A 24,010-nucleotide genomic window follows, 5' to 3' on the forward strand; every position below is an offset into this window, starting at 1 on the left:
AATTGATTTAAAAATCAGAAATGAAAAGTATCACAAACGATTGACCGGCCAATGAGAATTTAGCAGGACAAGTGAAGGACATTTCTTCAGATTAAACTCGAGTTAAAACTTCCAAAAAGCCTTGATGCAAATGAACGATCCACTTCAAGTGACACGAGTGAGCCAAACCACAAATTGTGCGCAGTAACACACCATGCTGCCTCCAAACCACACGCAGGCAGGTGGCTTGCCTTGCTGAACAACCAGGGCTGCAGCTGGCCCTGCTTCCCATAGCCCACGGGGGGCCCGGACAGGATCTGCTCTCCAGGCGGGCGGCCCTTTCCTTTGCGATTGGCCACCAAGAAAGGGTTCTCTTTGAAGCAGATAGGCTGAGAGTCCACCAGGCATTCCTCTTCTTCGGTTGCAAATGTCGATGAGTTAATGGTTGTTGATGAGCCAGTGCCGTCAGTGGTGGAGGTCCCATTAGTGGAGGACTGGGATCCATCAAGACGGTCCCCATGTTTGGACTGGAGCAGATGCTCTGTGTTCAGACTTGCACAGAACTCGGGGTCCATGTGGCTGAGGGGTTTTGTGGGGTGGTCTAAACCGAAGCCCAGAGGCTCTAAAGGGACTCTGTACTGGGCCGGCAGGGGGGCCTCCATGGGAGCAGCAAGACTTACAGAAGTGGAGAACTGGACAGGAGCAAAGCAAAGAGTGACTGGAAACAAGCAGCAAAAACAAGCAACTGTTTGGTAAATAAGAAAAAAAAAAGCAATCTATCACCTCGCCTTGAGATGTGTTCCTGTAAATAGACACTTGACACAGAAGCCCCTAGCTGCTAATAAGAGTTTCTCACATCACTAAATCTTTCCTGAAGCCTGAAGTTTCTCAGCGTCCATCATTCAGGACTCGTTAACTGCTGCTCTACATTGCCTCAGTCCAGACTCCTGACCTCTGCTTTAAATAACCACATTATCAGATCAGCGAGACATTCAGGCTCCAGCACACCTTCAACTCCTACTGTACTCAACACAGAGGACAGCTAATGTCACTGCAGGCGGGGAGAGAATATGCACTGCAATGTGTTTAACCCAGCCCTCGAAAAGAAACCGGATACTGCGAGTGCAACCATAAAAGGGTCATGTTTTTACATCCCCAACACCGAAGAATACCTCCTGAAAAGCCTCAAATCAACCCAGATGACGAAGCAACTTTGGCATTTATTAGACGTGACCTCGACTTAATCTGGCGTTAATTGAAATAGCTGGACTAAAGCACTGTGAGGCAGTGCCGCGGCTCTCTGCGTGCTGACTATAAGAGTCGGTGGTGTGATGAGGGTCAGTGGGATGGAATGTGAACAAGTGCCCTTCTGGCTCCGACGCAGACTGTAAGGGACAGCTGGGGCTCCGCTGTGAGAGCAGAGCCGGACTGCCGGTTGGTCAGCATGCCAACATGCTGAGCACGGTGAAGAACCCGGGAACTCAATCATTTCTACTCCCTGCTTGTACAATAGAGTAATAATTGGCTCTCAGGAGAAGATTTAATCAGCGGAATAGATTATGTTAAAATTAAAAAGACAACTTCTGTGATTTTGCTCCTGAAGAAAATATCAGTTGTCTCTTTCTTATGATTAAATGTTCAAGTTTTCCAGGCCCTATTAGGGTTGTACTAAAGACACACCCTGGGGTTATTAACATTTTTAACACCACTTTCAACAAGAGCCATCTCTGGCTTTTAGCTACACCTTTGATAACAACTGGCAGCAGTAATGAAGGGTCACTGTAATACAGTTTGAGCCCACGTGTGCTGGAGCAGCAAATCCAGCTCTACTGTGCCGTGCACGAACAGCTGCATGCGAAATGTAGGTTAAGTTCTCCAAGACAATCTTACAAACCAGAGATCTGCAAGCAGGGAACAAAAACAAAGTCATGGTAGCCGTCTAAAGTTTAGCACCTGTCCTATAAAGTCTAAACATGTCTTAAACCAAGGCATAATCTTTTGTTTGCCACCTAATGCAGACACCAAAATATCAAAATAAAATGGAGAGAATGAATCAGGACAGAAGTGACAACAAACACAAGACAGAAAAATATTAAACCTACTACCTGTTGGCTGGGAAGAGGACAACGCCGAATGTCCGCTCAAACTTACTCCTGTGAGGACTTTGGGAGCTATAACACTTGTCGGTTCCTCTTAGACGATACCCTCCCTCTGTCTGGCACCCCACCCACCCAAGAGACTCCATCCAGTTCCGAGCCAGATGCAGGTTTAAAATATCGCCGAGGATAGACGTTGGATAGAGGGCAGCTGTCCCCTTCCCCCACCTCACCACCTCTTTCTCACAGTCTTTATCTAGCAGGACAGTGGCTGCCTTCAGGCCATGCTGTTCCACCTCTGTCTGTACTTCAGAGATACTTCCAGTCCTCTTTCTTCCACAGCCTCCTTTCTTTTATTTTCTGGTCATAATTCTGTTCTTCTCTCTGGATGAGCTTGGCCTTTTTCCAAACTTCTTGATCAGTTCTTCTTCATGTTATTTCTTCAATCCAGGCTGGTCGCATCGGCTTATTCATTGATGTGGGACATAATTACACCACACCGATCTATTGTCGGGGTTTGGCCTTGGAGCCGCCATCTGTAATGTGGACTTGGGGTTATACACATGGACGGAGGTTAACATTCCTGCTCCTTGAGGGGCAACTGGTTGGCTCTGGGTCACTCAGTTTCCCAGGACATAAAAACAAGGGATTCCATGAGGAGGTCTATTCTGAGCCATGAAGGCCAGCTCCAACACAGCCCGCACACAAATATAAGCAACTTACAACTCGACGCGACTGCACTCTTTGTCACTCGTGTTGAAAAGCAGCAGGATTCATAACATGTAAAACGTATTCTGCTGCCTGAAGAGAACATGAGTCTTACCCTGTTGAGCTTCTGCAGACTGGTGGTGGGCAGAGCTGCCAGGGTTTTGTAGTCAAGCTTTAGAGGTCCAGTGCCAATGTTCTATAGAGAAATGAAGACAAAACAGATGAGAAGGGGACTAGGCTCAGCTTCATTACACAACAAGGAAGAATCCATTCAAAGTGAATTCGTTTTTCAGGAGGAGACTATGTGAAGAACGTAGAGAACCATTACGATGAAGAAAAAGATCCACACTTCTACTGTAAATGTGAACTGGCTAGAGAAATTCCAGATATTCTCCATTTTTTGTTTTTCAACAAATCCCACAAAAAGAGAAAAAATAAGGTAAAGTAAAAATTGATGCTTCTATAGCCTAACCCTGGTGTTATTCTGCTGCACCATAGACCTTCACTGTTGTCCAAAACAGTAAAAAACATATTAATGACTGTGACCAGGTCACACATTCCTCGACCCTGTGGTTTATTTTCACTCATCCAACATGCCGCTAACCTGACCTGCCAGGTGGTTTGTTACATCTGGGAAGTCGTCTCTGGAAAAGGGCAGGCACTTCCAAAAAATACTTGGCAGGTGATTGAATGAACCATCCGGCTATCACAGCCTAACTTCAGCCAAGCAGAACAACAAACCATGTCTGACAAATTTTGTCGAAGTCAAGGATTCTCTGGGCCTCCTCTCACCACCTTTTACCTGGACTAACCTGTAGAGACTGACACCCTGCCGGTTTGCCACCAACTGCTTTCACTGAAGTGTCCAGCAAAGGTGTATTCACATCTACCACTAAGCAAGAGTCTTTCCTGTACTCTTTCTCCAGTATGACTAAGCCAGTATGAATGTGGCTCAAGGCGATTTTATTTTAAAAAGACTAAAATAGAAGATTGTACTTTCCCTCAAATACCAGGGGTGAGCAAAAAATGGTGAAGTCTTGTGGAGGTAGTGCTGTGGTATTTTTGTGGCTCTTTTGCACAGACAGAAAGGTTGTCTGCAGACCTGCTGACGAGGAGTGTCTCACCTCAGTCTCCTCTTCTAGCAGGCGAGTTGCCTCCTCTCGCTCCAAGCGCATACGCTCCTTCACCAAGAAAGGCAGGGGAGGAGGAGGAGGAAGAGGAGGAGAGGATAGGAGGGAAGACACCCGACCACACACAGCCACACAGTGATGCGATGAGAGGTGAGGAGGGAGGATTCACACAAGTGTTACAGTGTGGAGAAAAACAAAGGTGGGGAAGTGGTATGGAGATGGTATTGGATGATTTTGTATCACACCAAGCACACCAAAGGCAAAGGAGAGATGAGAGAAAAACAGAGGGGAAAGAAAGGATAGAATCCGCACACATTAAAAAGTACTCTATTCATTAGCTATGGGAGCAGAAAAAGCATGCAAGGTGGGACATTGCAGGAATAGCTCTGTCAAACACAATACCCACACAGGGTGCACAGGAGAAGCTTCATTCACCCGATAACAGACCGCCCTGAGCTTCTGCCTCTAAGGCTCCACCCTGACTCATGTTGGGCATTTTTCTGTGCTACAATGGAGCAAAAACTGAACTCTTGTCTCTCACTGTGTTGCCATGCTATCTGCTGATCTGACACACTTTACCCTCTAGAAACAGCAATGGATTGTCAGTTTCACTTACCACTTTCTCCATCTCTTCTCGCTCCCACTGTGATGTCTCTCTCACCATCTCAGACTCCTGGAGAAGAGGTTTAAGATCCTTACAATCTCAATAAATGGTCACTATTCATCCTGTAAATCTTAGCAGAAACACTGCCGGCCTAAGTCGTTTAAACCAACACAACTTCCATGTGAATTATTTCCTGGCTGCATGTGTTCTGATCAAGGCAGCACGACAAAAACCAGATCAAAGTGTGCAGAGGAACAACAGAAACTAGTTTTCAATAAACCAACAAGCCACTACATTCCTTTAGTACGGGCAGTCTCCCAAAAGCTAATCTGGACAAAATAAACAACTGTGCTGGCGCTTTCTGGGTGCTGTAGTGAACAGATGGGTATGTGTGGTGTGCATGGTTGCAGTGAGCCGAACTCCACGGTCGTTGAAAACTCCACCTGCTGACACCAAACTGCTGTGGAAGCATAGTGTTGCTGTGACAGAATCGCTGAACAAACATCTGATTCACACGTTGACTTGATAACAAAATTGCCAAACTGATTCCTGGTATGCTGATGATTGGTGTGTACTCTACTCCCTGATGTTCAAACCAGCACTGTTAACTTCCTTTAATCACGGCTTTATCTGCTCTTAGCTCAGCTGACCTGAACTTCACAGATACACATTCCGCTGTTAAGTAATTAAGATACATAATCAGTGAAGACACGTGATTTGCGTATAATCTGTGTTGTACCTTCTGCATGATGTCCATCTCCTCTGGGCTCAGGTCTCGGTCTATAGAAGAGATGCTTTCCATGCTGTTCTTACGGACGATTCCTGTTGCAAACGGGTTGGCAATGATGCCAGGAGATGCCTGGAAATCGACCAAAAACAGGGTTTTGTTTAAAACCTGCAGGCAATTTATTGACCAGATCAGTCATTTTCTCAATGTTCTGACTGAATATATGCACATCTCAGTCTGTATAAAGACAGTATTGTTTCCTGTACGTCTCTATGCGACTGCTCACGGTGTCTTACCTCCACGGCAGCCACTTTCTGTGGGTCGAAGCCGTCACACACCAGCATGCTCAGGGAGTCTCCTACAGCACGGAGCACTCTCACCGCCTCTGTGTGCGTCATCCCCAGCAGGCTGTGGTTGTTCACCTCCAGGATACGCATGCCAACCTGCAGTCGGCCGTCTCTTGCTGCTGCACCACTTGAACTCACCTGTTTTGAGTATTGACCAAAGTACAAGTAAATTGATGAGTCTTGTCAAATGTGATACTATTTTTTTGTTAGCAGTATCTTGTATTGTTTAATTCGTCTGTAGACAGGAGCCACGACTCAGCATGCTTATAAATTCCTTCAAATATGGTGAGAAAACCTCAAAATTTACAAAGAAATGATTGATTTGCAAAGTTATGGTATGTAAGAACCTTAGAGATAAAGATGCCTTCATCTGTGGCGTCAAAGGGGTTTCCTGCATGACCCTTAGCCCCTCCGCGAATACTGATGCCAAGTTTCTCCCCTGGCTGCTTCTGGATCACAATTTCCTGCAATGATATATACACAGCTCATCAGGCAAGGTAAGGTAAGGTGAGCATTTGCCTGTGTTAGTATATTTGTTTGAGCTGACGGCCTCACCTGCATCCCAGGTGGTGAAGGGTCCCTCCGTACCAACATACGGATCTCCTGCTTGTTGGCCAGCAGGGCTCGCACCGCCTCCTGGTGTGTGGCGTGACGCAGGTCAATGGAGTTCACTTCTAATATTCGGTCCCCAACACGTAGTCCACTTTGACATGCTAGACCATGAGGAATGACCTGGTGATGAGAGGGGGGCATGGGAAGTGAGATGCAGAATATATTTTACATGATGCAAAAATACAAAAATTGGAAAACAAGGAATTTCACAAGTTTTACCTTTGAGATGAACACGCCAGGCTCGTTGATGCCGAACGGGTGGCTGGCATGATCGCTGCCTCCCACGATGCTCAGGCCAAGAGGGCCACCTGACTTCACCAGGGTCACTTCCTGTTAAGAGCAGAGGTAGAAAATGTGTTGAAGAGGGAGAATATTTTAACTCTAACAAAGGTGAATCAATTACAACATAAGGTTGCATCTAACACTCATGTCTACATCTACAACTTGTCTACTAAACACAAACAAACATACTGCACACATATCTATTCTCTTTACAGGCATAAGCCACTATTCTAAGTAAAGTAGGAAAACAGCATTATTGCTGCTGTTGACAACTGGGGATGATACAGCTGTTATTACAAGGCTAAACTCTACAGAACACCATTATTTAAATTAGACCAAGCCTTCATACCATGCACCATCTTCTCTGGAACTGGACAGCATTAAGGATAAGGCAGGGGCCAAATGAACAAACATTAACACTGAGTGCTTTAATGGGGTTCCTACACCATGGTTTCATTGAACTAAAAAGCTACTCAACACACTGAGGTACTCTTAAGAGGTCTCACCTCGATGGGATACTCGTCCTCCATTTGGCTCAGGTGATTCCCGTGAAGGGAAAGGCCTTCCTCCTCCTGGTCTGGTGAATCTGAGGGTTCTGGGGGTGGAGGGGAGTGGGCTCGTGCCCGCGAGTGACCTGGAGAGCCCCCTGGTGCATTCGGATCTCGCTCCACCAGGAGGGCGATGGTGGGGGAGGTGCCAGTAAGGAGCGCTACTGCCTGGTCATGCCTGGCCTCTGTCATGTCTACACCATTGATCTGGATCGACAGTAAAACCAACCACGGAGGGTGTCAGCCCACCAGGACGCTCCCAAAGACAGAGGGCCATACTTGCCATTGGCACGATGAACATTAAAAAACAAATACAGGCCTGAAACGGCAAGCTGTCATCTCTCATCTAATTCTACAGCTCATCACTCAAAACTATTTCCCACTATTTATTAAACATCTGAAACACTCTGACACTAAATTCAGCGAGAGTTTGTGAGTGCACCAAAGTGAGTACTGTTATTTAAAGAAGAACCCAACACCTATAGAGAACAACAGGAGCAGGCAGAGAAGAAGAGGGAGCGGGCTGCTGCAGGCAAGGCTACGAGCAAGCAAAGCTATGAAATCCCCTGAAGTCAGACTGCTTGTGCTGCTAACTTTTAATGTAATCAGTTCAACACTTGTTCACCCCTTCTTGCCTTTTTTTACTTAAAACACAAGAGGGAGTGTGCAGTTTCTCCAAAAGATTTGATTTTAAGTCAACAAAGGCAAGCAGGGAAGTCCTTAAACAACTTTTGTTAAGAGGAATGATTCAGTCATTAGTGTTGCTAACCTTGGGTTTTGGATTAGGGGGTATCTTTCAGGCATGCACAATCTTAAAAACTGTACTCCAAAGTGACAAGCAGAGGTCAGCACTGACCCGACAGTACCGGCTCTTACCATCGACTGATATGCCTCCACACCCGCTGCCATGGTAACACATGGACGTATCCTACCATGTCAGCGGAGCTACAGGCTCAGCCCACTCCACCCCAACACCACACCCACCACCAAGCAGGCAAAGAGGTGCACATAATGCATTAGTGAGCATGCAGATGGAGAGAATGTGAGAAAGAGAGAAAAGGGGCAGCCTACAAACAGACAGTAGATAAAGAGCTGAACAACTGCTGGAAGAAAGAGGAGACCGGGAAAGAAAGCAAAGAGATTCAGAAAGCTTTTCTGCGATTCCCAGAGAGCACGATGTGCATTCAGCAAACAGTTAAGAGCAGGAGCACTTTCACATTCGACATACTGGGAGAGGAAGTTCAGGATGCATCAAAATCAAATCTGTTTACAACAATAACGTGTGATGAACAAGTGTGAATGGGTGTGATTGGATAAAAACATGCAACTCAAGAGTTACTCATACGCTGACAGAACAAGGAGAACAAAGCCAAGCGTGGAGTGCGATCAGCGGCGGAAACAAAAGAGCGCGCAGGATCCCGTTAGCAGTGAAACACACAACCTCAATCCTGCACTATTTCACCAAAACAGCTACAGTTTGTTTCTGAGGAGACACTCAGGGTTAGAATGAGGACTGTGTTAGTAATCTGTCTCAGCTGGTGAGTTAACTGTCTGCATGTGATCAGCATGGGACCGAACACAAGTCAGCCTGACCTATTTGAGATATGCTAAGACTTCGCTTGAGTGATGAGAGCAGTGTTGCAGGCACAATTACAATGGGAATACTAAAACATATAGTACTGATGGCAAACATCAAGTGTTTCCTTTACAATGTATAAGATGGGACCCCCAAGAACAGCCCCCCCAAAAAACTAAGAACTACAGCTGCTGTAACAACATCGATGTCAGCATATACTGTATCCTGTTTCAAACCTTAAATAATGGAAGAGAAAGGGGGAGGAAACTAATAATCCCCTTTCTCACGTCCATGAAAACAATGTAAAGGAAAGCCAGTTGTGATCACACAGAAAACGATGAGGCCCAGATGTGAATGTGGAGGGGATGTGTGGTACTCACAGAGATCACCCTGTCGCCTACACGCAGTGTGCTGTCTCTGTGTGCAGCGCCCCCTTCTGCGATGCGAGAGATGTAGATTCCCTGAAACAGAAGAGAAATATGTTATTCTTTTATATGTATTTATGGATAAGTTACTCCTAATTACTATGTGCTCTCAAAGGCTGCTTTATAAGAACTACACGAGGAGAGGTGTTGCATATACAGTCTACCATTACTAAAATGGTTCAGTAAGTGGGAGAGGTTACCTAATTATTCCACAGATCTTTCCTGGCCTCTCCTGCCAGTGTATCAAATTAGACAGGGTGGGTACTAAACTGGTGCAACAGGTTGCAATGCTGTGATGAATCAGTGCGCGATTACTGTGAGCTGTCTATAGAAGAGTCAGTCATTGCGTGATATTCCAGAGTGGATCTGAGCCAAAAATAGATTTCCTTTATTCATTACCACTGACACGTTTTATATAGGTGGTCCTGTGACATGAGCAGCCCACGGTGCCACAAACTGTGATATACAGTTGAACAAGCAAACCCACACACACATCCGATTAACAGCGCAGCATTTGATCATTAGGACACATAGGACTCTGCACGTGCACAAGCAGCTCATTAAAAATTGTGAGCCCAGAGACATATTGTCCCTTTACTCAGTCAAATTACACAATTTTTTTAACCCCAAAAAAAAAAAAACTACAAGTCTGCCTCACCGGAAAAAAATGTGTGAACACATGCAGGAGCAAAGTCTACTGCAGCGCCTCCTCAGATCAACTGACAACCAGCCGAGTCACTGCATCCATTTCAAAAAGCTTTTGAAAGACAGGCAGGACTTACAGTCAGACCCGCCTAAATCCTAAAGTTTATGGGTCCTTTCCTCTTTGTGGGCTTGTTGAGCTGCGCGAGTTGCACTGCAGCGTTGCGCTGGCCCAGATATACACCTCACCCCATCCGATTACAGTGGACCTATCTGGTGTCAAGGCTGGCTATTCATATCTCCGTCTCCCTGGTGATGACTGTAAACGCTGTGGCTAGAATAGATGCTGTTAAAAGACAGATCCCTGCGACTGAAACAGTTACTGCAAACACTGTGACCCAACTTCAAGGCTGCACCTCCCATTTAGTGACTGTGTAGTAGATTGTCTTTAGTTTCAGATCACCTCTCAGCATCACCTCTTAACTGACACCCATGATCTCAAATCGACTACAGATTGAAATATTTGCCATTTTTGCCTTAAAAAAAATAATGATTTGGCTGAATAAACCTTTAATTAACAATATCTCTCGCTCTCACCATGTCTCCTGTGCGGTAGGGCGTGGAGCCTTTGCCTCCAGCGATGCTGAATCCCAGCCCCTTGTCGTTTCGGATCAGGCTGGTGGAGAGCCGCTGTTGAGGCCCGCTGGGACTTGTCTCTAAGTTGAAGGCGAGTCCACTGCTCCGTCTCTCCCGTGGGAAGTAGTCGTCCTCTGGCCTCAGCGGCGTGGTGGTAATGGCGTTCTCTGGCTCCACCATACGCTCACGCAGCACCGTCATGGAGACTGTGGCACCAGAGCTACGGAGAGCTTCAACGGCTGTGTGATGTTCTGCTTCGTGGAGGTCCACCCCATTAACCTGAGACAGAAAGTCAGAGAGTGACTGACTTGCAATGCTCTTAAACATCTTTTTGCTACGGACAAAAAGGCAAAGTGCACAGAGAATGCTTTACCTCGAGGAGTTTGTCACCCACTTTCACCCCTGCTCTGGCTGCAGGACCCTCCTCAGATACTCTGGAGATGAAGATTCCCTTTACACGCGAACAAAAAGAAAAATAATGAGTTCGTATAATCAAATTTCGTTTGATTTCTCAAACATATCCAGATTCCAGGTACACGTTACCTCATCATCTCCCTTGTAAGGTGTAGATCCTTTCCCTCCAGCAATGCTGATACCCAGGCCGCCTGTTTGTCGCTGGATGGTCAAGGTGTGCTGCAAGTTAAGGAGGGGGAAGTCAGCACCAGTGAAACCTCTATAAACACCACTCAGCTCAAGACAGATAGAGAGGGAGGGGAGCCCATAATGTTGTTATTTACTGACTTTTGTATTTGAAGAATTTATTTTCACATCTTAAACTTTAGGATATATGTTATGGGTGACCTCCCTCCTCCTGCCAGAGGGTGGCGTCAATCATCACAGCAGCATCCCGCCTTCATCATGCCAACAGAGGATGTGGATGGAGAGACACTCTGACTTGTCCTGGAGCCTAATGTCAGTTTAAGTGGATGATTTGTGCATTTTGCAAGTAAGTTTTGTGTTTCTAAGAAATAATTAGTTTCTATTCCAGCAGCACCACTTAACTGACAGTAAACTTCAGAGATAAAGGGAAAAAAAACCCCAAACTGTCTGACACCCTCTTTAATTGGACTCACAGAGGCTTAACTCTACCTGTTTTGTGTATGTATGGAAGAAGGGACTTTAAAACAATGCAAGGTAAACACTAAATAACTCGTAACAGACTGTGTAATGTATATTCTGTGTACTTGCAAGCCATGCAAAAAGGGGGAGGAATGGAGACAAATGAGGGACAGGTGGAAGGAAAAAGGGAAATGTCAAAGAGTCACAGATGAAGAGAGTGTGCTGTGTCCTGGATAAGGAGACGGTTTTGGAGCTGTAGTGGAGATACCCCAGCATTTGTTGTAAGAATAACCAAGCAGACTTTAACTGTGGTACAAAAGGGAACTTGAGAATCAGTAAAGGTTTTCTTCGCCAAGAGGAAACAGTGTTGGAGATTCTTAATCAACACTATGAACAAAAGCATGCGAAATGTTTGAAAATGAAAAAAAAAAACAAACAAACAAGGAAGCTTAACAATGCAATTATCGAGTGTATTTCCTACAACTTTAAAACTTGACTCATGACAGCCATGCACAATCTACATTATTAAAATTAGACGACTGAGAAGTAAACTTCATCCATCTTCATCAATCTGGACCTCCTCCTCCGGTTGGCAGTTGAGTTACCTGCTATGTACAAAAACAAAAACAAAACCAAAAAAAAAAAAAAAAAAAACACATAGAGGAAGCTGTTGAGGCAGACCCGCCTCATCACAGTGCAACCAGCCCATTCATTCCAGGGCAACACAGCATGGACAGAGAGATGAAAAGGAGCAAAGCAGCAAAAGCAGAGGAAAGGCAGAGTACCAGAGATGTAGTGTGGCAGAAGCTGATGCTGGACTGGGATTTATACTGCTGCAGGAATGCCAACATGTTGGTTAAACATGGCAGGATGACAAATCTGCAGCCTAAAATTTCTAAACATTTTGGAGATATGGTTCAACTTTAGGAGGACAGCGCAACCAGGGCACTAATAATTACTTGGGAAGGTCAGGGTTTCCAACAAATTAATAATATTTGGCAGGGCGCCCAAAGAGCATTTCTTGTTTCGAGTGCTGTGTCATGTCCAAAGCTGCTGTTTAATCTGGCCTTACACTGCAGAAACATCACGCAGGGGTGGTCGATTCTACATTACATGCAATGATATGGATATTACTGAAAAAACCCTGAGGCATTACAGAATAAAAATGAATAAACATAATAATTCCACACAAGGAGCAAAACAAATAAGAAGAACAAATAAGTGTCACTTATTTGACACTAACGCCTACAACGCTGTAATCAGGGGTAAGTCGTGTTTACTGTAACTCCTTGTGGACACGAAATAAGGTAGGTCTCTTCTTCAAATGGATAATGTTGAGGACAGTACGATAAAAGAAGCAGCTGCTGTTGTGAGTTTGTAAGATGAAGATCTGCTTTACTGGCTCTGTACGTATGGAAATGTTCTGTGGCTGTTAACACCCACACGGATAGGACAGACATCCCACAGATGCACAAATACGGTCCAATGGATCAAAATATTAAAGGTGATTGATTAATCATCAATTAACCGTTGTTATGGCCTTAGATGGTAGCATTAACTCAGTAAATACGCAGATGAGGTCTGAAATTAAGTTTACATGATATGAGGGAGAAATGAGGGAGAAACGAGGGAGAAAAAGATGCAATAAAGGTCTGTAATTAAATGGATTTTACAATACTGCCATTACTGTGATAAATGTTTAAGCATGTTAAAAATGTGCTTTGCTGTGGCTGCAGTAACACGCAGGAGAGGACTACGCACATACTCACAGAACTATAGTTACACCCGGTAACTACGGCTTTCCTCGCTAACACCAACTCCGGTAACATGAGGATGTGGAAGGTAGGAGCAAAGTGCACTAATTTCTCTGTTGTTGGCTGCAGGATTCAACACCAAAGTCTTCATCTACTCCCACCATCCAGAAAGCAAAGATCCAGTTTGTTGAGTTTAGTTTATTTTGGACGGAAATGTCCCTACAAAAACTCATGTGTGTACAAACAACTTTGCATCGGACTGCTTTCACAACGAAGGCCAGCACAAAGCAGGATTTGCTTCAAAACTGAAGCTCACGGATGGATCGACTGAATTTGGAGCCTGACATTTTTATGTTGCTTTACTGTTTATTTTGCAGATTAGCCTGTTGAACTTGGCATTAGCGCATTCTGTGGAATGTGGCTAGCTCCTATTGCAGGTCCACAAGCAATGTGGGAGCATTTAATATTGAGGGGCAGTCAAGAGAACTGTATGAATGTTAAGCCTCATTTGAAGCTAATTAAATAACAAACAGCAGCAGCTTTTGATGCGTTTTTTCATTTCACAGTTTTTGTGGAACTCAGCTGGCTTTGTTATTAAAAACAAACACATGATTTAAGTTTTAGGTCAGTCCTACCTCTTCTGTCCTAAATAGAAAGAAAACGTTGGCCAATGCCTACCTCACTGGCCGAGACTTCATTCTGTCCAATGAAAAAAACAGTACATTTAGATAAATAAAATATGGGTACCTCATTCCTACATCCAGCTTCTGCCACACTGGCCATCTTATAAATGAGCAGTGGTTAGGGGGTCCCTATTGATTGGCTTGGTTTAACCATGGATTTTCTGTGGGTACTTTCTATACCTCTGAATACAGATGGGTGAATGAGTGGGTGAGTGAAGAACACAGAGAGACAGATCGGACGGGAAAGAGTATGTACAGACCTCTTCCTCCTCAATTCGAGCAGGTTCAATCAGCAGATTATTGACTTGATCAAATGACACCCCCTGTTAGGACAGGAACCAGCGAGAGGCATGCGGATTAGTCAGGCCAAAATAAAAATATGCTCACACGCACAAAAAACCTCTCACACTTTCCATAAATTTCACCAAACACACCCAACACTCCACTGTCTGCTTGCAGGTTGTGGGGACCTCCGAGTCCACTGGGATGGACCACCTTGAAGCAGATGCAATCTCACACTCACTCCCCAGCCACCAGAAGCAAATACAGGCAGAGACGGAAAGACAAGACCAAGAAGCTGAGCTACAGTGCAAAACACACAGTGTAGACAGAGCGGATAAGAGAAGGCAAAAGCTCCCATACCAGCCTCCACACCACAGAGAGCCAACACCTCCAGTAGCAAGCTTTCATTTAGAAAACAGGCCTACCTTTGTTATTAAAAAAAAAAAAAAACCCTCTACATTAAAGTATACTTTCACCCTAAAAAAAATAAAATATCTACAAGATAATTTTTAAGGTCATTTACAGAAAGTTCAACAAAAAAATTTTGTCCTGATGAATCTGATTAATTACGAATCTTCCGATAAACATCCGATAAAAGGTTCATATCACACGACACGAAGAAGACTCGTTGGATCTCACATTCCAGCTCTGCCAATAAACGTTCTGGTTGGTCTGAGGTCAGCCACACAAACAAACCCCCACTCATAAACACACACAAAACAGATTTGGTGAGACGATGTGTGATCACAGTGTTAAAAAGGATTTCTACAATCAGCATCATAAATCATAAAATTTCATTAAGTCTCCCCAAATACTAATGATCAACAAAGAGATTCATTTTCACCAGAGCAGACTTCACTCACTCCATACATACTCACAAGCACACACAGGCACACGGTGTTATAAGAGCAGAGTGTGAAAATGTAATTATTCAATTAAATCAGGAGATGGTTGATAAATATGAGGAGAAGTTTAGTTCTGAACTGGGCCAGCGTTGTGCAAGAAAGGCCTTCAGCTGCTTGTGTGGAAGGGAAATCATTGCTTGACATCAAAGAATTCATGTATGTGTGTACATTTTTTACGTGTCAAAGAAATCTAAATGCTGAACTGGAAAGTATTATCAGCAATGACATCTGAGTGTTTGTAGGTGGTGAGGGACATCTCGTCTTTGGGACAGAGCAAAGACAAAGCGAAGATCTTAAGCAAGACTGTTGGCGAGCTTGCGATCAAACCATAAGATCAACTTCTGAGAAAAAAAACACTCCCCTTCATTTACAGCCGAAGGGGAGGCGTCTTCATTTCCACAATGACACTGCATGCAATGCCGCACCCTTAGTAATGCTCCAAACTGAATGCAACCTCCAAGGTGGTAAGAGCACTTTATGCAGACGGTATTATGTGTCTGCATAGAGGCAATGAGCAAGCAGAAAATATATTTGATTCAAATATATTCTTAAAACATGAATTGAAGACTTTAGGTATAAGTAAACTAAGAAACTTGCTTGACAACTTTTCTGCCTACTGTATGTCCTGTTGCACCACTTACTTGTACTTAATTTCCATATATGCAGGTGAGGAAAATAATGTGTTCCTACTTAGAATATGTGACAATTCCTCCACAGCTATCCTCCACCTTCCTGCTTCCTGCACTGTGCTGGGATCTCTCCTTTACCTTTACTTGACTGGAGTTGACCTGGTGCCGGCTGTCCTCTATCTCCTCCATTCTGTGATGATGCTGAGGGGTGCATAGACTTTGCCCTTCCTCCTCATCCTGCTCGTCCTCAGCGGCCTGTGTCGGTGAGCTGAGGCCATCGGGACTGAATCCCTGCAGCAGCGCAGCCACCGCCTCGGGCTTGGGCAGCTTGGTGATCTTGAAGTGCTTCTTGTAGTGTGGCGTGTCCTTTCTGATCAGACGCTGCTTCTCTGCGGGAAAGGTTGGCCTCTCGTCCTCCTCCTCACTCCTCTCGCCATCTTCTCCGTCCTCCTCGTCGTCCTCGTCCCCACCGCGGATGATGGGCTCCTCTGCAAAGTGCACAGTGGGCTGGAGAAAAGAGGAGTTGAGATTTAAGGTTAAAATTGTGAATTTTCTCTTGGTTAGGAGGATCATCAGCTGGGGAATTTCATGTTTTTCTGTTTTAGCCAAGTTAATATATACAGATGTTCACAATGCTGTGGATAAGATGGTTTAAATATTCACCTCAATGTACTCCACCTCCATCTCATCCAGTTCTTCCTCTTCTTGAGGGGAGTGGCCGTCTACAAGGTCCTCCCTCTGCGAGGCTGCAGTAACATTGTGTCTGTCATCATGGGAGGTGGCTGACAATGTGCTATTGGACACCTGAGACTCATGGCTCTGATTGGACAGGTCACTGAGCCGCTTCTCCTAAAACCAAAAGCAAAGAGCACCAGTGAATAATGATGCAAAACTGGATTGGCATTTCTGGCTAAAACTGTTTTTTGTTTACTTCCAATAGCAGAAGCAGGTGATTTATGTCACCAGCCAGGTAATCATTACACAGTATGATGTATGCACCTGTGGATCAACGGCCTCTTCCTCCCCATCAGGCCTGGATGTGTAGGCTTCATTCCTCCTCTCCTCAATCACCTTCTTCATCACCTTCAGCTCACTTGGGTGTGGTGTGGCTCTGCGCTGAAGGCCCTGAGACAAATAAAAAAAAAAAAAAGGATGAAAGCTGAATTCAAGTTCAATCTTCAATCACAACTAGCTGAAACAAATGACAACAGAGATGTATGGTACTGTGACACTGTATTGTCATGCTTCCTCACTCTGCGCTCTGCAGCAGCCTCGTCATCCTCCTCCTCTACTTTGGTCTCCTCCTGGAACTGAATGACTGACACTCGGTTCAGGTTGCTGTCCGTCCAACTGTCATCCACACTGTTCTGCAGCAAGTTCTCTGTAGAAAAGGAAGGAAAAGAGCGAAGGAGAGAAAGATGTCAAGCTGGGCTTACGACATGTACAGAAGATTCCAGAAGACTTTTCTTATATACCGTATGTGATGCATTAACTATGGTAAGTGCTACTCACCTAGGCTCGGAGAAGGCTGCTGGGGTAGTAAATAGCAGGTCAACACCTTCTCTCCGGTGCGCTCATCGTCCTCTGTCTGGAACTTGAGCATTGGCTGCGACTGGTTCTCTGCGAGCCACATGGCCTTCAGATTGAGGTTTGTCAGGGCAAAAGGCAGGTTTTGTAATCTGGACAAAAGAAAGGAAAAGGTAAGTGACAAAAAAACAACATGTCCTCCACCTTATACTTCTGTGGCCTTAAACAGTTAAAACTGGTGATCACAAACCTCTCTAACTGAAAGTTGAGAGTTCAAAGAAACTCCATAAATTGATGTATTCAATAAGCATTCTTGTGTCCTGATAAATGAACTAAATTAGAAAAAATAAATCACAGGAATAACCTTCATTACCCTACAGAGACCTTGCTCCCTCTAAAACTTTTCGGAAATGACCAAAGACCCTTTGACAATGATGCATTTGCTGGAGTTTTTCTCATACATAATTTCCATAACTTAACACCACAGCTTTGATCCACGTGAGCTTATGCTGTTGTCCTAATCACATAAAAAGGGCAACACTGCTGGAGCAATGTCTCTGCAGGGTGCTTGTGACACGAAGAGCCCATTTTGGCAAAGGCATTCTATTTACATCTTTAACCTCAGCACAAAAAGCTGCTGTATATCATTTACAGTTCGGGGTGTTAAGTGAGGTTTACCTGTTTCCAGCCACATCCAGCACATGCAGCTCAGTGGCATCTGCAAGCTCAGCAGGCAGTTTGCCCAGGCGGTTGTCTCTCAGTGAGAGAACGTTGAGGCTGGCACAGCCGCCCAGCTCTTTGGGCACACTGCCCAAACGGTTGCGGTCTACATTCAGGTTGGTCAGCTTCTTCAGCTTGCCCAGCGAGCGAGGAAGTGACTTCAAGGGAGAGAGACAGAAGTCAATAATCAGCAAAAATGAGGATGAAGCTGAACAGCTGTTAATTGGACTTAAGTATTAATGCTTAAATCCCAACCGGGTCGGTGCAAGGTTGCTGGAGGAGGTTTATATCTCCCTACCTGTAAAAGGTTCTCGGTCAAGACGAGTTCCGTGAGGTTTTCACACTCTCCTATTGAATCAGTCAGGTGGGTCAATCTGTTCTGATCCACCTTCAAGATGGACAGCTGCTTCAGGCAGCCTGGACACAAAACACACACAAAAAAATACCATGTTACAAGCCGCAGCAATAAGACACTAATACTAGATGTGGCATGTTGGACCGATGCTCTGGAATCAAATAAATTCAATTAAAAACAGAACAACTGCAGCTGTTTTGTCTGCGCTACTCTTCACTGGCATTATATTTCCAGTAGGGGGCAGTGTTGTTCTTATGTAACAGAGCACTGTCTCCAACACACAGTGGGCCTTTCCCCAGAGTTTACTTAAACTAGTGCTGTCTAATTAGATGAAAACTTTTCCCTAGCACCTAAAAACATACACTTTGTTCAAAAAAAGCACAAGAAAAAAGGAAAACACACTAATCAGTATTGGCTTAATTGTTGCTATTCTTTCATGTCACCTAGTATTAGTCGTATTTCTATCTTGCCATTTGAGAAACACTTGACCAACTTAAGCCCTCACACATTTGAATGGAAGCTGTCATCGAGAAAGCAGGGGTGCCAAAACAGGGAACTGTGGTAAAACAATGCAAACACAGCAGGATGGGCCAGCAAAAAAGATGAACCAAGCTAAACTTTTGCTGCAATGCAACACGGCATCATCTGGCACGGCACTGCGTTAGCTAATCAAAGAGATGCAAGCACACATTCCTGGTGGATTACTTTGTATCATGGATGCCGTATTTCTGTTTTTTTACCTAACAATCGTCATGACAAAAGGTAAGATAACTGATGACGTGAAAACTGTCCACAGCTAAAATAATGTCGGTGTGCATTACAAACCATTGGGCAGTGTTTTGGCATTCAGTAAGCCATTAATTAAACTTTCTGGATCATAGTTCATGTCTCTCTGGTGCCTTAGTCAACACCTCCGCAACACCGCTTTCTGTCCAAATCCCCGCTAAGACAATGTTCCTCTCTTTCCCTCTTGTGTTTCTCACCTATGCTGTCTGGGACGACCTCCAGCAGATTCTGTGTGAGCAGCAGGTCAGTGAGAGCCAGAAGGCCGTTAAGCTCTGAGGGAAGCTCCTCCAGACGATTCTCTGACACATCCAGACACACCAGTCTCCGGAGGTTCCCCAGCTCCTACACACACACACACACACGGTAAATACCACATGCAGTGAGGCACAGAGGCACAGCACAAACATCACCTTCACAGCAAAAACAAGGCAAAGAAATCTGCTGGTGGGAGTTAATTCTGCATTTTGTGTAATCTTGGTTTAGAAAAATTTCAAGAGAGAACACGCAGAGTTCTTGCAACAGAGCAGCTTTAAAAAACATTCATATTAAAGTGTGCTTACTGGTGGTAATGAGGACAACTGGTTACGATCCAGCCATAGCTCCCTCAGGTTGGGGAGAGCACCGAGGGTGTCCGGCTAAGAGAGTGAAGGAGAGGAAAGAGCACATTGGGGCCACTGGATATTTAAAAAAGGCAGGTTGATTATTTCTGTTCACGTTTGAAGTACAAAACAGAATGGTCGAACACAGATTTCAATCTTGGATTCTCTGTTTTTAATATGAAATGTTCAATTTTCCATCTTTCATTTAAATACAGTTCTTTTCTTTTACACTTTCGCTGAAGCTCCAAAATCCAATGAGTAAGCATGTATCACTGGGATAAAGTCTCCCAAAATCACCTCAGATTAAAGTTTAAGAGATAAATGACATTAAGGAATATGTCAGTGAAGCAGTGGCTTATAATAGACACGCAGACATGCAAGGTTTCGTCATATTGTCGACCATTTGTTCAGCCTCCGCCCTTGTCACGTCATGAGGCATTGTTTACCCTGGTCTACTGAGATAGGTGGGCGTACCCTGGCTTAAAGCAGTGCTTTCTGTGGGGTATGGTGCATGCAGGGCCTCAGGTCTGACAGACCTGCTCTGCTGTGTGTAGTGAGGTAAACATGTGGTTTGGATCATAATTATCGTGGTGGGAATGTGAGAATGATATTTATGATACATGTCAGTCTGCAAAACAGGGTATTTTAAGGTGCAACCGAGGGTGCTGTTTGAGCACTTGACATTAGAATGAATAATCTACTGGATTATATTACATGGTTGATGGTTAAGGGGATGAGTTGTTGACTTACTAAAACTTCCAGTTCATTGCTGCCCAGGTCCAGCTGTTCCAGTTTCACCAAGAAAGAGAGCGACCTAAATATGCACACAAAATAGCACATGTAGTAAGTCACAAAAGAATACAGCCTCAAAGACTGCAAACATACCATTCATTCACACGTACCGAAACATGCAAAGAATATTTTTAAACCTGCATGGTCTTCCACGTGGCAAGAAATCTCTTTTCTAGAACGACTGCATTTGCAGGTGACAGAGGTTCTGACTTTAGCTCCTGATGAGTATGATGCTGATATACAAAAGTAAAAGCAGGCCATTGGGGACAGTTCCTCGTGCACTGTGGGATCACTGTCATCTAATATTGTCAACAGGTGCTTGCTGTGCTTGATGGAGATGGAGGGGAATTACTGCTGCATGCGTGCAGCAGAGTTTGACACTTACGTGGGAAGAGACTTCAGCAGGTTCTCCCTGAGCTCCAGCGTCACCAGGTTGGCCAGGCTATAAAAGGACGGGTGGCAGTGAAAAGGGAGTCAAGTAAAAGAGAAAGAGGGATAGGAGTTGGCAGGCGACGAGGAGAGAGGATGGGGGTGTAAGAGAGAGGAGAGGAGAGGAGAGGAGAGGCAGGTTGGTTAGTCAGATGGCAGGTCTGTTCGTCTGGGCTGCCTGGCATGGTGAGGGGCTCCTCCATCTGTCTGAGCACAGCAGTGGCCTAGAGCCCAGAGACCAGCTGCCTCAGAGCCCACTGGTAACAGAATTACACTCCTTGAAAAACCTGCTTGGTCTCCTAATGTATCAAGGATCTAACTGAGTCAAAGGCCCTCAGTGTCCAGCCCAGCATAGTCCAGTGTGAAGGCTTTATTAGACAGCCTTTATAAATTCAGTATCTTTATTCTAATCTGGTATTTCCAATCACTTGTTTCTATCCAACAGAAAAACACATTTCATCCCATCAAAGCTCTACTCTGAGCCACTGTGCATGTGTACATACTTTCCAATGTCGTTGGGCAACGTCTGCAATGATACGTCGTTGAGTGCCAAGTGAGCCAGTGCTCGGAGTTGAGTGAAGCCATCTGGCAATCTGAAGCAGAGAGACAGGAGGGAAAATAGTGAAGAAAGACTCTTGTTGTACAACGCATGGGATCACTCGACTCACACACGCACAAGTCTAACGTCTCTTTACACATCCCATCTGTTAAAGCATTCAGCATCAAAGCTCTTGCCAGTCATTCCATTGCTTTTCTATAGGAGGAAGTTAAAAGGTGAAATACCAACTTAGATCTTACTGACTGGGGATGTGGGAAGAGTGCAGTGCAACAGAGGCTTTATGTAGGGACAGCACAGGGATTAACTAGTATCCAGGTTAGGGTAAGGTGACACTTATGTTTCATACAGAGCTCTGTTTGATCAGAAAGCACTTTATCACATGCATTATCCCCTCTAGGTGTTTGTTCACATACTGCACATGAGCATTTCTTAGCAACTGAATGAGTCCAAGAATTAGCTGTTGCACATCAGCATGAAGCGCCCACTGTACATTCAAACACATATGCATGCAGCGCGATTCACTGCACATTTAAAACAGGAAAGCAAAGTAATCAGAGCACACAAATGACACTTGTCATGCTTTGTTTCATTTTTCAAAGCACTGCTTTTCTTCCCCCTTCACTGCTTCTGGCCAAACATCATATTTTCTCACAGTGGTGATGAATAGAGTTAGGGCCTGTTCCCATTCACTTACCTGGACAGGGGGTTTCCACTGAAGTCTGCGATCTCCAAGGCCCTGCAAAACTTAATGCTCTCGGGGATTTCAGGAATGTCTGCAGGAGAAAAGAGGAGGTGTGGGGGGGGACAGGAGTCAGCACCATGGACACACAGATATTCTATGGAGCAAATCATTTCAAATTGCTGGTAATCACAACCAGATGGCCAGGGACAGGGAAGTGAGAGAAAGAGAATGAAAAATAGACAGGAAGAGATGGAAGTTGTACCAGGGAGGACGTGGTTAAAGTCTGCTATTACATCTCCAGTAAAATTTAGAGAGCAATCACACATTTACAGCTACTCGTTTTCATCTTAGTCATAACCAAGCTCACTGGACCCCTGTCTCTGTATATGTAAGCATCTGAGCTGTTACTTCTGTACTTCAGTCCTGACAGGATGGTGTTCCCATGCATGGTAAAATGGATAAAGTACATGAGGGTCAAAAAGGAAGAAAAGGGAGGTAAATCTATTAATGAGAGATATATAATATAAATAAATTTACAGACGCCTAAAAGCTGCTTTGATTATAGGCTTCATGCATCATAAAATCGCTGATTTACTTTGGTGCGAAATGTATAATTTCTTCACTCATTGCAAGACAGGTAGATGACTACACCTCACCCTCACATTAGTAACAAAGAGCTTCAACTGGTAAAAACATGAATGTAACTAAACATTTGCCTGCTTAGTCTGGTGCGCACAAAGAAGACACAAGAAGAAACATGATGTGCTGGCCAACAGGTAAAGAACTTCTCCCACTGGATCTTGCAGGTGCAGGCTAAGAAATCCCTACTGAGCCGAGCAGCCTGTGCCGCTGATCTGGCTCAGCGCTGTCCTGCAGCAGGAGCAAGGAAGCACACAGATGGAAAGGGCCCTTACAGGCCACCGCACACTGCACACTGCTCCCACAGCACTTCATGCAGTGTGTAGTAGAGCAGATGTCTCCTATCTACCACATAGGCCCTTCCTGCCACGGAGTATCAGTGTACGTGTGTGCAGCATGCAAGGACATAGAGAGGGCAAGGTAGGTGTGTGTGTGTGTGTGTGTGTGTGTGTGTGTGTGTGTGTGTGTGTGTGTGTGTGTAAACAGGAGCCCCAAATTAAATGGCATGTATGTAATATTACATTTGGCTGCATTGTGGTGCCAAATTTCTGTCTTAGCTTGTCTTATAGGAATATTTCAAGGGCATGGAGATTCATGTCCAGTAGAAATGTCTGCTCCGCCCCGAGGCAGACTGGATAATCTGGCAAAGAGGGTCAGCAAATATTTATCTAATGGCTGCTGCTGGTATGTTGATTCTCCAACTGACTTGGCTATGCTCCTGCTGCTTAACACCATGTGGCAGATTTCATCTTTGCAGACATAACTCTCTTTTTTGTTTTGTGTTCTTGGGGGTGTCTAGACAAGAGCAGATGGTTATTTTAAAAGATGTCGTGAGAGTAATTGTGAGCTAATGGGTGGTCTTACAAGCAGAGATTGTACAACAACTGACACAAGTGCACAGCGAACTTGTCTATGTGCTCATTTACCGTTTCTGGAGATGTCCAGTTCCACCAGCTGCATGAAGTTGGCCACCTCAGGAGGGAGTCTCTGGATCTCATTGTCACTCAGGCCGAGCTTCCGGAGGTTCAGTAGTCTGAAGAAAGGCTGTGGAGACACATGATACCATGTTAAACAAAACAGAATGGGTGCATCGAGGGATGCCGTTCAACAATCAAATCTTGCTGATAATGCTATCAGATCTGTAAAACCATACACAGAAGTGGTAAAGACACAAAAAATGCTTAATGAGTAGAGCTGCAGCTAAAGATTATGTTAAATAAGAGCCCTAAGTGACATATTTAAAATGCTTTCTTGAAGCAGTCCAAAATCCAAAAATATTCAATCTTCCGACACGGTCA

At 44.7% G+C, this 24,010-nt stretch overlaps 1 protein-coding gene across 4 annotated transcripts in view; it reads right to left on the reverse strand.

Moving 5' to 3' along the window:
• scrib (scribble planar cell polarity protein) overlaps positions 1-24,010 on the reverse strand; it is a 60,705-nt gene that overhangs the window by 12,087 nt on the left and 24,608 nt on the right. For 2 of the 4 annotated variants that reach the window (XM_076761159.1, XM_076761158.1), the window contains exons 2-29: positions 23,639-23,756; positions 22,086-22,164; positions 21,336-21,425; positions 20,789-20,845; positions 20,362-20,425; positions 19,573-19,647; positions 19,210-19,354; positions 18,170-18,288; positions 17,830-18,029; positions 17,137-17,303; positions 16,878-17,005; positions 16,624-16,749; positions 16,288-16,473; positions 15,763-16,131; positions 14,069-14,131; positions 10,856-10,945; positions 10,686-10,763; positions 10,274-10,591; positions 8,990-9,070; positions 6,992-7,240; positions 6,423-6,533; positions 6,147-6,323; positions 5,939-6,055; positions 5,541-5,729; positions 5,257-5,376; positions 4,530-4,586; positions 3,908-3,964; positions 2,899-2,979 (exon numbers count right to left, since the gene is read on the reverse strand). In XM_076761159.1, coding sequence (XP_076617274.1) covers positions 2,899-2,979; positions 3,908-3,964; positions 4,530-4,586; positions 5,257-5,376; positions 5,541-5,729; positions 5,939-6,055; positions 6,147-6,323; positions 6,423-6,533; positions 6,992-7,240; positions 8,990-9,070; positions 10,274-10,591; positions 10,686-10,763; positions 10,856-10,945; positions 14,069-14,131; positions 15,763-16,131; positions 16,288-16,473; positions 16,624-16,749; positions 16,878-17,005; positions 17,137-17,303; positions 17,830-18,029; positions 18,170-18,288; positions 19,210-19,354; positions 19,573-19,647; positions 20,362-20,425; positions 20,789-20,845; positions 21,336-21,425; positions 22,086-22,164; positions 23,639-23,756 — 3,711 coding nt within the window. Of the gene's footprint in view, positions 1-230; positions 672-2,898; positions 2,980-3,907; positions 3,965-4,529; positions 4,587-5,256; positions 5,377-5,540; positions 5,730-5,938; positions 6,056-6,146; positions 6,324-6,422; positions 6,534-6,991; positions 7,241-8,989; positions 9,071-10,273; positions 10,592-10,685; positions 10,764-10,855; positions 10,946-14,068; positions 14,132-15,762; positions 16,132-16,287; positions 16,474-16,623; positions 16,750-16,877; positions 17,006-17,136; positions 17,304-17,829; positions 18,030-18,169; positions 18,289-19,209; positions 19,355-19,572; positions 19,648-20,361; positions 20,426-20,788; positions 20,846-21,335; positions 21,426-22,085; positions 22,165-23,638; positions 23,757-24,010 lie in introns of all 4 variants that reach the window. The other 2 variants (XM_076761161.1, XM_076761160.1) reach the window with 2 other exon arrangements.

The sequence above is a fragment of the Chaetodon auriga genome, chromosome 21, assembly GCF_051107435.1.
Source record: "Chaetodon auriga isolate fChaAug3 chromosome 21, fChaAug3.hap1, whole genome shotgun sequence".
Taxonomy (NCBI): domain Eukaryota; kingdom Metazoa; phylum Chordata; class Actinopteri; order Chaetodontiformes; family Chaetodontidae; genus Chaetodon; species Chaetodon auriga.